General features: G+C 41.6%; 2 protein-coding genes across 3 annotated transcripts in view; both read right to left on the reverse strand.

The window, feature by feature from the left end:
• Positions 1-1,192: 1,192 nt before the first annotated feature.
• LOC117423522 (dynein axonemal intermediate chain 2-like) lies at positions 1,193-8,697 on the reverse strand. 2 transcript variants are annotated; one of them, XM_058989807.1, is made up of 14 exons: positions 8,603-8,697; positions 6,384-6,574; positions 6,033-6,194; positions 5,706-5,827; positions 5,333-5,475; positions 4,845-4,958; positions 4,410-4,549; positions 4,046-4,168; positions 3,409-3,632; positions 3,054-3,189; positions 2,768-2,914; positions 2,445-2,681; positions 1,924-1,956; positions 1,193-1,498 (listed from the first exon to the last, which is right to left on the reverse strand). In XM_058989807.1, the coding sequence occupies exons 2-14, from the start codon at positions 6,564-6,566 to the stop codon at positions 1,493-1,495; spliced, it is 1,770 nt and encodes a 589-aa protein (XP_058845790.1). In that variant the 5' UTR covers positions 6,567-6,574; positions 8,603-8,697; the 3' UTR covers positions 1,193-1,492. The 2 variants fall into 2 exon arrangements, with proteins under 2 accessions (XP_058845790.1, XP_033895340.1); XM_034039449.3 differs by lacking the exon at positions 8,603-8,697 and adding an exon at positions 7,607-7,821.
• A 467-nt stretch (positions 8,698-9,164) lies between these two features.
• Positions 9,165-14,611, reverse strand: part of LOC117423524 (protein tweety homolog 2-like) — a 28,286-nt gene continuing 22,839 nt past the window's right edge. The window contains exons 11-14 of the mRNA XM_034039451.3: positions 14,092-14,234; positions 13,518-13,703; positions 13,240-13,318; positions 9,165-12,021 (exon numbers count right to left, since the gene is read on the reverse strand). Of these exons, the coding sequence (XP_033895342.3) occupies positions 11,941-12,021; positions 13,240-13,318; positions 13,518-13,703; positions 14,092-14,234 (489 nt within the window). The 3' untranslated portion in view covers positions 9,165-11,940. The remainder of the gene's footprint in view (positions 12,022-13,239; positions 13,319-13,517; positions 13,704-14,091; positions 14,235-14,611) is intronic.

Below are 14,611 nucleotides of genomic sequence, written 5' to 3' on the forward strand. Positions count from 1 at the left end.
AGTTGCTGTTTTTAGACTAATACACCACAGGGTTTCTAATAGCACAACTGTGTCATTTAAACATGCAGCATTTAAAAGTTTGTTCGCAAAAGGCTAGGCTCATGCTCTCAGGGATTACCTGACAGGGGTCATGTTTATTATCGCTGTCTCTGGAGTTTAGACCAGGACTCTGGGTAACAGCATGGCATTTAGTAATTAGTTACACAGATTAGTCTGAGTCCCTCTGTCTCTTTAAAACTACACTAAAATTCAGTTGATCTAAACAGTGGTAAATGTAGATACTTTTTAAAACAGAGCCCTGCTTTTACTACCAAGGTATTTTAACTCGCTGCACAGCAGACATGTCTGTTAATTCTTGTTTTATACAATGCTCGGCTGCTGCCATTTCTGTTCTCTCTATTAATAAATGTTTTGTTGCTACTGTACGTGGCCAGGCTTCTGCAGGTCTGATAATGAATGAGCCAATGCTTGGGATTAGTTTTGTGCAGAATCAAATTGTTCAATAGAAATACAAATTGCATTGCATTGTATAGCGTTTACCCTTTGGCACTTCTAGCTATAATATCTATCCAAGACAGACAATGATACATGATAGATATACAGGGCATGAACCTTGCCCTGTGCAGTAAAGTGACAACGTGTTATATCTGCAAGGTTAGATGCTATTATTTATGCAAAGAGTGAATACACACTGTGGCTTTCTCTGGCTCTGTGTAACAGGACACCATTTCAATATGAAGTTTCATTTCAGAGGGATTACTTTCAGTGAGTCAAAAGAGGTCATTTATTTAGCAGAACTGCTTTCTTCAATAAGCCAAGGTTGCTAATCTGTGACACTGATGGGTTCTTAGTCATTTCACGTATAATCAGAAATAAAATCACCATGCAGTTCACCATAACTTGGCAGGAAGTTGCAAAAACTGTGTTTGTAGATGAAAACTGAAGTGCTCCCTCACCCCATAAAGAGAAAGGGTGGTCCCTCAAGTGAAGGGGGCAGATTTGAGGCATTGGGGACTAAACTGCTCCCCAGTAGTTTCTACAGGGCAGGGCAGGGTTTGAGGGAATAAATTAGTAACCTTAAACATATCTCTTCAGACTTGAGATTATATATATATATATATATATATATATATATATATATATATATATATATATATTCATATATACACACACACACACACACTCACTCACAGATTGTAGAACTTGTATTATTATTTATTTATAAACAGTGACTACATTGAGCACAAATACATATATATATAAATATATTAAACACATCTGCACAGTTCTTCTCAGTGGGGCTTGCAGTCCGGTCTCGTTTGTTTTCTCCTGACACTTTGCTCAGTTAGCTACAAATATTACTTAATCTTCCTATTTGTTCTGAGTCCAGTGAGAAATGGAGTGTCTGGAGGTCCTCCTATAAAGATAACAGGGCCACACTGCGGGACTTGTCAGGAGAGTGAAAATAAGCGTCAAGGAGGAAAAGGCTGGATTAATCCTGCATGACATGAGAAACAAGATATGTCAGTAACATACATATCCAAACCAAGGATAGAAATACAGGAACACATTACAGGTATTGGTATCATGAACAACATAGAGCACTATGACCTATATCCACAGCTCATAGACTAGTGATTCATAACATGCTCATGAGTAGTTTCATCAAAACTAGGCAAGTGTTTCCCAAGATATGCGCAAAAGCTCAGCCAATAAGTTGTCAGCATTGTGAAAAAGGTCACTGTGAACTGCATTATTAGAATGTGCAATAATTGTAAATGTCCATGCAATAGTTTAATCAAGCAAAAAGTTAATTAAATTGAGCACTAAAATTTGAATTATCCAATGATACTATACGTAGTATCACTACTGAGAAGTCTTCTAACCAGACCACTAAAAAATAACACATTACAAATTACATACCTGAGCCTCTTTCTCTTCAGAAATCTCCTTCTCCTGAAAAACAAATACATTTTGCTCATGTGTGATCTGAACAACATTAAGGGCTGTGTGTATCAGATCTAACCAGCGAGAAGGCCTTGTCTGTTTGTCTTCTCAATCTTTGAATGCCTTTAAAAACATGTAATGCATTGGTACCATTAAAATACCAATGTACTATTCTGAATAAACCCAAGCAGAACAATCAGCATACCACAGCATTACCAGCAGAGTTTGGAACAACTATTGTAAAGTAGTACCTTACTTGTAATGAAATAGAAGCACACCAGCACTGAAATAGATAACCATGGTGTATTGGTTTATACCATTGCGATTCTAATATGTGAATGATTTAAAATCCTACATGGAAATGTAGTTCTTCCCTTGTAACCTTTATTGGTAGTTAATAATGCCAGTTATCAAGGAGCAAATGACACATTTTGAAGTGCTATATTGCCTGTGCTGTGTTTTATCTACTTGTCTTTCTCTCAATACCCCAATCTTACCTTGTCAGCTTTGCTTTGTGACTTCTCCTCCTCACGCTCTCTCTTCTTGAGCTCAAACTCCACGACCTCGAAGAACTCCTTCTCTGCTCGCGCCACCAGGTCCTCGCTGCTCTCCTCCGTGTCCACGTCCTTCGTCTCCTCCTCCTTGCCCTGCTCTGAGCGGCTGCGCTCCTTTAGGCGCATCTCACGGTGACGTGCCTCCAAAATCTTCTCACGCTTCGTCTCCCGCTCAAACATCTGTGGAAAAAAGAATGGGGCTGGGGGGTTGTGAATTTGACTTTTAAAAAGACAAAATAAAATTTTTACTGGCCCCTTGCTTTTACCGCAGTAGCCAGCGCCTTCTCGTTCCTCTGCAGAGTGCACAGTCCGGGAGAGATCTCCAGCAGTGTGGTTGTGCCAAGCTGGGAGCCACAGGCAAGGAACCTCCCATTATCCTGGAGCCGCAGGGAGTACAGGGATTCATCACACACCTGTGACCAGCAAACACAGGGGAGGGGACATGCTGTAGTTTAAGTACTTTGAAACCACTTGTTTTTTTTATTGGACTTAGTGTCTTCTAAGTGCTCTATGTCTTTTGATTTAGTGTTTTGTAATCATGGAAAAGTCTACCTTCAGGCTGAGCGTGGGGTCATTTTGCTTGAACAGGAGGTCCCACACATCCAGTGTGCCGTCCATCCTAGTGGTAAAGAACACAGCGGGTCTGACCGGACTCCAGCAGCCGTCCGTCAGGTAAGTCATGTGGTACCTGAAACACAACAGGTGTGAGTGAGCACATACAGCCAGCACACCAGAAGCTTGTGAAGAAATTACAGAGCATGCTTTATAATATTAACTTAGTAAATGACACTTGGAGGCCAAGCATTATCAATGCTACTTTTACGTTGCTTACAAGGGTTATTACAGCAACTTTTTGTTTTGTGCTCAAGGAAAAGCTTAGTAAATCCATCCTTAAAGCGCCCCTTACTTGGTCCACATGATGGAGGACTCCTTGATTTCCTCTGACCAGATGCGTGCCGTCCAGTCGGCCACAGTCAGGAAGTTCTTGGGGAAGAAGGGGTTCCTCTGCAGGGCGTAGATTGGCCCATGGTGGCCACTGTAAGTGCATACAATCTTTTCGGCTGGGGTCTTTGCTTTTCGGTTGCATGATACCACCTGCCCCTGCTCTGTTCCCACCATGAACTTTGTTGGCTGTGTAAACATAGAAATTATCAATAAACAGAAGTCACTCTGGAGCAGAGAACCTTGGACCCATACGGACAGAATGAGAGACTGAGAAAGACAGTAGGGGTCTGTGACAGTGAAAGAATTAATCTTGGTTATAAACCTCTCTGCCAACCTGTGAGGGCGCTGTGTAAAGGGAACAGTGTGCCCCGGACTAGATGGTTTGGCAATTCATTCCAGGGAAAGGTGGAAGTCGGCCATCTAGAAATGACATTGCTGTGTATTGCCAGGGATTATTATTTACGGTCGCCAAAACGACCTGGATTATAAAAACAAATCAAGAATTGTTTGGACCGTGAACTTTGTTGTTTGTCATCTGTTTACGCATTGCATCACTTCTACACCTGCGCACTGAAAACCACTTTGCCACAGGGTCTCACCATTGTGGTCTCAAACTCCAGAGAGATGGCTCCTAGTGCATTGTCCAGGTTCCCCTTCTTGCTCGGGTCAAGTATCAGTCTCTCCGTAGGCTCGCTCATCTTCCGAATATCCCACCACAGAACCTGCAAATGTGAATATTAAAAATAAAATCTCAATGTAATTCAGGTATACAATGGTATGGGTTGATAATTGTCTACTGTAACTACACATGTCTATAATTTTGGGGCTGCCTAGGACAAAACAATGACCTTCATAGACCTTGCCTGATTCAATCAGATTTGCACTGTTAAGATCTGCCTGCAGTGACTAGAATGATGATTCCTCTAAAGACCAGGAGATACCTCGTAAGAAAAGGCAACTTACATTTCCATCAGTTGATGCAGAGAAATAGTCTGTGCCTGTCTTTGACTGTAACCAGATCACTTTGTAGACAGGGTCTCTGTGGCTGTGCTCGATTGTGGACATCTCCACTGGCTGGCTCCCCTTGCGAGTGTCCCAATAAGCTGCTCAAAGTGAGAGAACAGTGGATTGGAGAATATACAGTGACAAAGACGAAGGATGAGCAGAAAATGTGCATTGGAGAATATTCTCTTTTATATAAATGCAATTACAAAATTTGCTCAACAGGTGCCACCAACTTGAGGGATTTAAAATGACTATGCCAAAAAAAAGAGTTAAAATAATAACCTGAAAAGTTATAATCTACATCTTGTTATTATCTACATCTTAAAAGTAATTGAAACAAGCACAGTGGACATGGATGCAAGGAGGGAGTATGCAGAGTAAAACACTTCTCACCAATTTGCCCATTGTAGCAGCCGCCAATCAGAACGTGGGAGTCTTTGGGGTTGTACTCCAGACAGACGAGTGGGGACACTGGTTTCAGGGTCATCTCAGGTTTGTCTGGGTTTTCTGTGGGGGGGTAACATAAGGGGTATCTTTAGTGAAACAGCAACTGGCACCTCCTTTCATTTGTACAGGACACAGCGATGTGCACTTGTGTATTGCACATGCATACCGTAAGCATGTGTAATGTAAACCAGAAAAGTCACAACAAACTGAGAACAGTGGATAAACATTTGAATATATACTGTAAGTCTCTGCTCCAGGGGAGAGAGTTTTCTTAAGAATGCATACATTTTTTTTGGTCATTTTGTAAAAGATTACTATCATTGCGTTACATCTCATTTGAAATCTTAAGCTGATGATATTTTTTAAAAGGCAGGATTGGAGATTAAGTCTCCACTCGGTGGGCTTGCTATAGTCAGTGGATGCTGGCTCCTCACCAATGTCCCATATGTAGGAGTCGAAACTCATGTCCTTGGTGGCCCTCTGGAACTCCAGAGAAGAATATGCAACTGCCAACTTCTTTGCACCATCGGGGTGCCACGACAGGCCAGTGGCAGTGCGCTTGATCTCATTTGGGTCTCTTTATGGCGACAAAAACACAAGTTCAGGAGGACTCAAACAACCAGACAATTGTTACTCGGCTCAAATTGTAAAAACAAATGTAGCCCTAACCACTTGCTTCCCTTCTTCTCAGTCTGTCAACTCTAAAATCTTGGCTTAAGTGCTTCTTATTCCTCAACTCTAACCACTAGTGCACTTTTCTTCCCATGCCCCCACCTCTACTTACTGCATCACACACATCTCTGGTACCTGAAGACGTTGATGGTCTTTGCTGAAGGCTGCTCCTCAGCACTTTCCGATACTTCCTCCTCCTCAAAGTACTGCTGGTAAATATCAATGGCGTTGTTCTGCTTGATGCAGTGTTCCATCAGCTGCGGGAGGCAGGGAAAACAGTACCTCATCATATCATTACTCAATGTATCCAATACATAGTACATATATGTGTACGTCTACTTGCACAGCTGCACCTGAAGTGCTAATTAAGTTATAGTCAGTCTTATATTATACGAGGGTTAGCTGTACATATCAACTTGTTACAATCATCCTGTCTTTGTTTTTTCCCCCAGCAGTACTCACGCTACCCAGCTGCAAGACGGTATTGATGTAGTTCTCGTCCTTCTCCACTTTCTTTCTGTAACGAATGGTCTGCTCCATCTCTTGTGGGTTGACATCCTTTGGCCAGCCCCCCTCCACATGGTTTATCCCTCGCGTTTCAGTCTGAAAGCGCTCTGTGTTAACCTGCAAACCAATAAACATTACAAGTATTAATCTTGTGACTGTCGAACCATTTAATTGGCAGCGGATTGGGCATAAAGACTGATCAACTCTCTTACCCCTTAAGAAAAAGGGTGGTTCCTTCCAAGGCAAGGTATCTTGGACCTGCTTGGTGGACAAATAGAGATCTCAATATAAAGAAAATAAACTGACCTCATGCTCTGACATCTCCTGGGCACACTGGGTGGGGTTGTCACAGGGGTTTCTCTCGATGTAGTTGTCCATCTGGCTGGGGTCTGGGAGGATGTCCACATGCAGCTCAGCCGGCCGGTCCGAGAAGTTACATTGTCGTCCGAACTCGCTGCGCTTCTTTGTGTACACATACACGATCTCCATGACGATTACTAATGGAGTAGCAGTTAAATATTTTTATTTTAATATTTCCTTATGTTATCGGTTCCACAGCCAACAACAAAAGACACAGTTTAATTTTTTTTTTTTTTAATTGTTAAGATTAGATTACAATAATCAAATGCCATTCAAATTATTTTATGAAACACTAACAATAAAAAAATGAATATACAAATAACTCAATAATAGTTGCAAAAAATGTAAAGGGTTTATTTATGAAATGTACATAAATGTATAACATTAACAGATTATACAGGGAAATGATATACTGTATTACTTCCTAGTAAAATGTTTATAGATGCTGTTATAGCACACACTAGAGAAAACATGAGAGAAATATTAGGTTAAATGGCTCAGTCTCTGACCGTTCCTCATCAAAATGTGGTCAATTTTAACTTAACTTTAAGTAATGAATGTTACTTGTTTTACAATCAGGTGACACTGTGGATCTTTTCTCCAATGGCAACTAGCCATGTCCTGTTCTTGTTTTTTTACGTTTTGAAAATATGAATTCAGCAACAGTAAAATAACAGTTATCAGGCTGACTTTTTCATCTTAATGGGGTAACTGTAATATTAGTATGCTGTTTCTACCAGTATGATTTTTACTGGCATTGGTTTCGCTGCTGCCAGTGGCTGCACAAAACAAATTATTAATATAACCACTCATTCCACTTTCTCTAAACTTAAAGTCAGTAAAAAATTAGTGTTTTTTTCTCTTCAGCCCTGACGTTAAACTAACGACTGCAGTATTTTTGGGGCTTCTTAGTGGGCAGTAGAATTTGTACTGGTAATGGGAAACCACAGTAGATTTTCTACTGGTAGTAAAATGCGGTAAAATGTTTTGGGTGCAACTGAATAAACTGGGACCTGTTAATAAATTAACACAGCACCAGAGAAATATTTTCAATACAACACAGTTGTAAGTCGTGCCACGAGAGTGTTTATTTTCGAGGCCTTGGCTGAAAGCAAATGTTTATTTTAATAATATTAAAAGACAATATTTTAATTCTTCCTCATTCTTACCTGCTTCTGTCGCTGCTTCGCGTGCTGGTGTTTTTGTTTTTAAAGATTTATTTTAATATTATTGCAAATTTCCGTTGGTTTCTCCAGTTCTGAAACGTACACAAACTCTTCACGCAGTAGTTTACCGTATCCTAGCAACTCTTAAGACCCACCTCTTCGCTTCAGGGGCGGGGCTAATAATTACAGAGAAATAATCTGGGCCCCTCTGGACCTTGTCCGACATCAAGACGTCAAGCACTCGTCCCTAGTCGTTTTTTCTCCGGAAAATGACGAGCAAAGCTTTCAATGGCCGAGAGAGGCCGACAGAAGCCGAAAAAAAAGCGGAGAATGATTTGGGCAATACGCATTGTCCCATCACCACAGATTTAACACGGGAAAAAAACCCAAAGAAGACAGCTGCTTCCGCATCCAGCGCTCAAAGAAAATCGCGTACATTTGCCAAGCTTTTTGAGAGGTTTTTAGTAATAAAATAATGACTTGGAGCATTATTATTGGGAGATATGTGGTAAATACAACAAACAAGGAGCGGGGCAGGGCTGGAGATGCAGTACTGAGTGTCATGTTGATATACAGTGCCTTTTAAACCTGTTTTAATGTGAATAAAATTAAACAGCGCGTGTAAAATAAACAGCTCGTTTGAAAATAAATTGGACCTGACGCGCCTGACAAGCGCTGAATAAATGGACCGCAAAGGGTTAAAAAATAATACACAGACAGAACTGTAGAGTCGTGGTTTAACAGTTATTACTGTGACTTACATAGGGAACCGTAACATTTCTAGTAACATGATGTTTATTTAGTTTCAGCGGAGTTAGTAAACAGTGGAGCTATTTCTGGAGCCCGTAGGGCACTTTAACAGTGCACTCACAATGCTTTTAACTTATTCGCGCTTGCCCTGGGAAAATGCTTCTTGACATAATCAAGCATCAATTCACATAACTAACAGTCAGTCACTTTATATTAACGATATTTTGTATTGTTATTTAAAAAAAATACCGGTATATCCTGGCGCTGCAGCACAGCATCGCCGCAATGTACTCAGTACTGAGTGGGCTCCACAAATGGCGCTTGTAATTGAGTACCGAACTGCATCACGGGATTGACTGTCCTATCCTTCTTTACATAGTCCTAGCAGCGATCCCGGTTTTGAGGAAGGTGTCCCGGGTCTTCAATATGCCTTTTTGGACACTAAAATATTCTGGTTTTTAATCTTCTGCTTCCACATCAATGTACATTGTATAGCAACACCACAAAGCCAGTGTAAGTTGAGCACAAATTAAATAAAGATGATAGACTGCAATAGACGCACAATATTAATTGACTGTCAATTCTAATAGTGATGTTATCAATGTTACCTGTTGGACGACTACAGGATGTAGTGAGTCTAAACTTTTAACAACGTCCTTCCGTTCCGATGTCCTTGTGTTTTGTACTTCAAAGGTGGCAACTCTAACCTTGTCCAATTTTCTGGTTTGTTTAAATGACTCCCATAAGTGGTCGTCGGGTCATGAACTCAACTCACACACACACACACACACACAGAATGACAGACCCCACGTAACGTATTAAAACATTTTATTCCTCTCTTTTTTTGGGGGGGGGGGGTGTACTGGAATAATAATGCATAAAAACCAGGCCCCACTGCGCAAGGTGCCACAACGAAACAAACTACATGCTTTGAAAAAACATACATACATACATACAGGGATTCTACAGAACCACACATTTAAAAAGCAGACATGCGCAGTCTGGGAGGCTCAGGGCTGCTGTGTTTCTCCTCTGGAAGACAGTGGGCCTCACAAGCAACGTAAGCAACCAGCACTGAAATAATTGTCCACATCTATTTGAATAACTGAGAGTTTACCATTCCCACATTTGCAATTTACTGCACTCAATCTGGAATGCCAAGAAGTTAAACTACAGCTAAAAATGCACATGGGCCACAAGGTGGCACTATGCACTAATAAGAATAAAAGGCAAACCATAAAAACTTTAAAAAGGGGGAGTCATTTAAGCCCCAGTGTTAAAGATGTGATATAACTCCACTCAGCTCTGCTGTTGGTTACATTTGTCTACTGCACTCCCCACACAAAATTTGAGAACAGAGAGTTTGAGGTTTGATTTGCGAGCAACCAATTGCATTCCAGTATGCATAAAAAGCAGGGCTCCCAGAACGACTTTAGGTAACCTGTAATGATTCTGTGAAGGTTGTGGAGTCTGTGGAGGAGAAAACAGCAGGCTGGCCCACAGGCCAGCAGCCACAGCGGCTACTGAACCAGTTCCAGTGTCATTAGCCATGGCTACTGGTCTTTAACCCTGCTTACTTGCTAGGCTGGTTCTCAACTCTACAGACCAGTGGTTATAAAATCAGCGGAACCGAAGGACACCATCTGTCTTTTTAACCGCCCTGTATACAGACGCAGGTACATGCCCACTCTTTCTTCGATTGGCTGCACGGTAAAGGCAAGGCCAGCAATCTGGTGATCTGATTGGACATGCACCTTCATCCTAGCAAGACAAACTTTGCCTATTAGATGTGTCAAATCACTTGTGGCACATAGACTTACAAATCAACGTTATTATCATACAAGATATTTTACAGAAAAAAAAAATGGTTTGGAAATAAAAAGACAAATAAGTCTAAATAGAAAAAAAGATGCATTTCTGAACAGGCAGACCAAGATCAGCAATGGAAGATGATTATTTTATTTGTAAGATCCAATAACAGTCATTCAGTGAGAGAGGCTAATGCCTCCTATCCATCTGATATTGTAGCAATGCAGCCCAGACCAGAGTTGAATTGCTTCATATTAGAAACCACACACACACACACACACACAAAAGGCGTTTTTGTTTTTATAAACCAGGAGGTCTTGGAAGACTGATGGAAAGATGGCATTGGTCCCTAACCCAGTCATGCACACAATCAGATTTGGTCTACTTTGTGCTTTTAAGAGTTCAGACAGTCATTCAGATTTACAGGAAGGGTGTGGAAGTGCTGGAGAACAGTTTTGGCCCAGGCAGACAGGCAGGCAGGGAGGGAGGGAGGCAGGCAGGCAGGCAGGCAGGCAGGGAGGGAGGGAGGCAGGCAGGGAGGGAGGCAGGCAGGCAGGCAGGCAGGCAGGGAGGGAGGGGATGGGGTAAACCCCCCTGCATGGTCATAATAACCAGGATCGGGAGAGACTGGAGGCCCATGCGAGAGAAGTACTCTTCTAAACAATCCTTATATTGAATTCAAACTTGCAACTCAAAATTTGAAAACAAACCTGTGTTTTTAGAACAGACATCAACACTCTGTTAACACATTGTTAATTAATTGAAGTCACAAGTGTGAGTACTTGATAAGTCCCAGTATTTGTGAAACGAAGAAGCCTGGAGTCCTTTAATTTCTTGTTCTTGTTTTGACTGGGTACACATGAAACTTCAGTTCCATGCCTACAGATCAAATAACTAAGTCCTAGCACTGATGGCATCAATTGTTCCTTTATACACACAAAAAAAATCATTAAAATAATAAAATCTAAAAGTTTCTTATTACCTAGTGTCTATTTTTTTTAATGGTTTTAAAAATTGATACCTATTAAAGAGCAATTAGTTTAGGAATGTTTTAATGAAACTCTTTCCAATGCCACAGACCTGCATACAGACCTGTGTACGCTTGTATACATACAGGCTAATCTGCAATGCTTTTTAGTTTTGAAATTATTTCATTAGTTATCCTGGAAGCAATTTCACTGTAGGAGACTTCCTGTTCCCATTGTAATACAACTCTGCAATAAAAGAACACTCCTCTAAAATATGTATATTTTCAATAAATTATTGCAATTAACCTGGATAGTTTTAATTAAAAAATAAAAAATAAATAAAAGATGGCACAGTGGTTGGTACAGGTGCCTTGGCTGATTGAATCTCAAAACTGTTACTATACAACCAACAACGCCTCCATAATTATGTTATAAATGATATTAAATACCTATTAATAATTACTGGCTATAGCAATACTGTTTTATATGAACATGTACAGTAATTAGGGCAACCTTAGTATTACAATGGTAATGATTAATTATTTAAAAAATTGATTCTTAAATTAAAAAAAGTGTGGCCTGCATCTCTATAATCTATACAGATCAACATAATAAAATGCCCCCATTAAGAATAGTGGGGAGATGGACAGAGAGGGAGCAGAGACAGATATCGCCCCCCTCCTTCAAGCTAAACTCTAATGCCATTAAGAGTGGACTATCCCTAACAGGGAGTATTTGTCACCGACTCCTCCACACCAGCGGCAGTCAGTCAGTGCAGGATTCAGACAGATGGAGGACCCCAGGGCACGCCTACACCTGCAAATCACTCCCATAGTGCCTCAGCAGGTCGTCAGTCACAGAAAGGTAGGTGGCCTTCATGCTCGGAGAGTACTGAAGAGAGGCAGACAGAGAGGCAGGGTGTGAGGGAGGGTGCTTACAGAGCTGGTTATTGCTGATATTGCACATTGTGTTCCCGACAGGTTTATCATTTCATTTCTGGGTGTTATAATATGTTTGTCCACATGGAGATTTGCCATGTGACATAATGGACTGGTTTAGTATGGTGCAAAACTTCAATAAATAAACAAATGACCAAATATTAAAAAAAAAAAAAGCATGAAAGAGGATGGGTGAGGGCACTGACTCCAGTCAATCACAAGTAAGCAGACACCCCTCCCAGCTCTGCAAGTGAGGGAGGACAATTCCATCCTGACCTCAACACAGTCCTGGGCATCTCTCAAGCAGAGACTGGGTATTGTGCCGAATTGTGGTTCTTTATTGAATGATGGGGACCAATGTCCACTAGGGAGCTAGGTTGAGACCACCAATCTCATTGCACTTGTGACCTGAGTCGGTTTAGACCCCCAGGGGAGACAGGCATGAGGTTGTAATTGCAGTTTTGCTAAATGTTTTTTTTTTTTTTTTCATAGCACAAAATGGCACCAAGTGTATAAATGTTGTCACAACAGCGTACAGATCCACAGCTCCCCCTTTTTATGAATCTGTACTTTGCTATCCCTGTCCCCTCTCAAACAACATATATATATATATATATATATATATATATATATATATATATATATATATATATATATATATATATATATATAATTAATTTAAAGCAGGTGATAATTAAATAAATACATAAATAAATTTTATGAGACAACAACATTACTCTTTTTTTAAATGGCTGGGAGATTAGCTCCACAAAAAAGTTGAAAAACAAACAAACAAATAAACAAACAAACAAACAAAAACAAAAACGCTATTAGCAGAAGAGCAGAGTGGCGGGGGAGAGAGGGGGGGTGTCTTAAAGGGATATTTCCATTTCCTCAGACCCCTCTGAGTGACAGCGCTTCATCTGCCTAGTCAGAGGAAGACCTGGACACTCCCGTTATAATCACAGCCCACCAAAGGAGGCAAAAAAACATTTTTATAAAGTAGGACTTCTCCATCACTTCCCCTTACAGCTTGATTTGCAGAAATAGTATGCAGGAGGTAACATGGTGAGAATGATACCAAAGTCTTCTTAAAGGCATTTAAAAAAAAAAGAGGAGCGATAGGCAGATGTGATCAGAGGAAGGACTTGGCCTCTGGGACCCAACGCACCGAGGGGGGAGGGGAGCCTCTCCCTATCAGGGGCATGTTCTCGTAGCGAGGGTTCCCTCCGAACAGCACCGACTGGTTCCTGCAGACAACAAACAGATACAATTGAAAAGCAGTCAAACCCACAACACTCCACACTGCAGCCCAGCACTGAAACCCAGGACCTCCACACTGCAGCCCAGCTCTCTAACCACTGAGCTACCCAAACCCTTTCACGATCTCATTCCGGGAGTCAGTTGCCTTGTTTTGCCAGGGGCGGTGTACTCTGGCGACACACTCACATGTACTCGGAGACGGGTGCGTTAGACACGGCCTGTGCGGGGGGCTGCAGGCTGCTCTGGCTGCCCATGCTGCTGCTGTAGCTGCAGAAGCTGTGAATCTGTTCCCGCACGGGATTGTGGGCCGCGATGCGCTGCACCTGGGGGTTGAAGGGGTCCTCCTCATCGATGTCATCATAATCACGATCCCTGGCAATGGAACTGATCTTTATTAATGGGCTAAACTATCGGTGGCACATAGAAAGCTGTAGGGTTTTCTTCAGGGTAGTACACTGGGATTATCATAGTGCTCCAATGGGATGGAGGCACAGCCCTTATGAAAGTTTCCCCATAGTAAAAGCAGGTCAAAATGGAATAAAACACAGTGAAAGCATGGTAAAGCATCGGTAAGCATTTGTAAGGTATAGTAAAGCATATTAATAAACATGGTAAACCAGGGGAAACTATGGTAAATGCTTGGTATAACCATGGGGAAACTGCAAAAAATACCATGCAAAAGTACAGTGGTAAACTTTTAGAAGGGCGTGTAGGGCTATTGCAGGTTGTAAGTGGGAGAGAGGGTTGCTGGTTACTGTACCTGTTATCAAAGTGTCTCCAGGCGCGGGGGATGGCACACAGCATGGCACAGAAGGCAGTGGCTGCCAGCAGTGAGAAGAGGCTGAGATACAGCAGCCCCTCGACCCCATCGTAACACACACCGATCAGAGCGTCCAGGTAGTCCTAGCAGAGCGAGACACACTTATTCAACACGCAGCCAATCAAATCACCCACCCACAACACGTGACCAATCAAATACAGCCACCGCACCACGTGGCCAATCAAATACACCCACCCACAACACACGGCCAATCAAATCCCGGAACCACAAGTCCAACCAAACTATCATCCATGCCAAGATATACACAGGTTATTCCATGCAATTTCCTCAGCTGACTGCTTGTGAATCACACTGCAGAACATTAGCACCACAGTCATTTGTATATTGGCATACTAGTGCTTTATGGGTTACAGGCCTCATGATCTGAATTGAAGATGTTCTCAGCATGCGTGGGTTGCCTCTGTCTAGAAGAGCATCATTTCTTGGATTTTACAAATCA

Source organism: Acipenser ruthenus, chromosome 17 (genome assembly GCF_902713425.1).
Source record: "Acipenser ruthenus chromosome 17, fAciRut3.2 maternal haplotype, whole genome shotgun sequence".
Taxonomy (NCBI): domain Eukaryota; kingdom Metazoa; phylum Chordata; class Actinopteri; order Acipenseriformes; family Acipenseridae; genus Acipenser; species Acipenser ruthenus.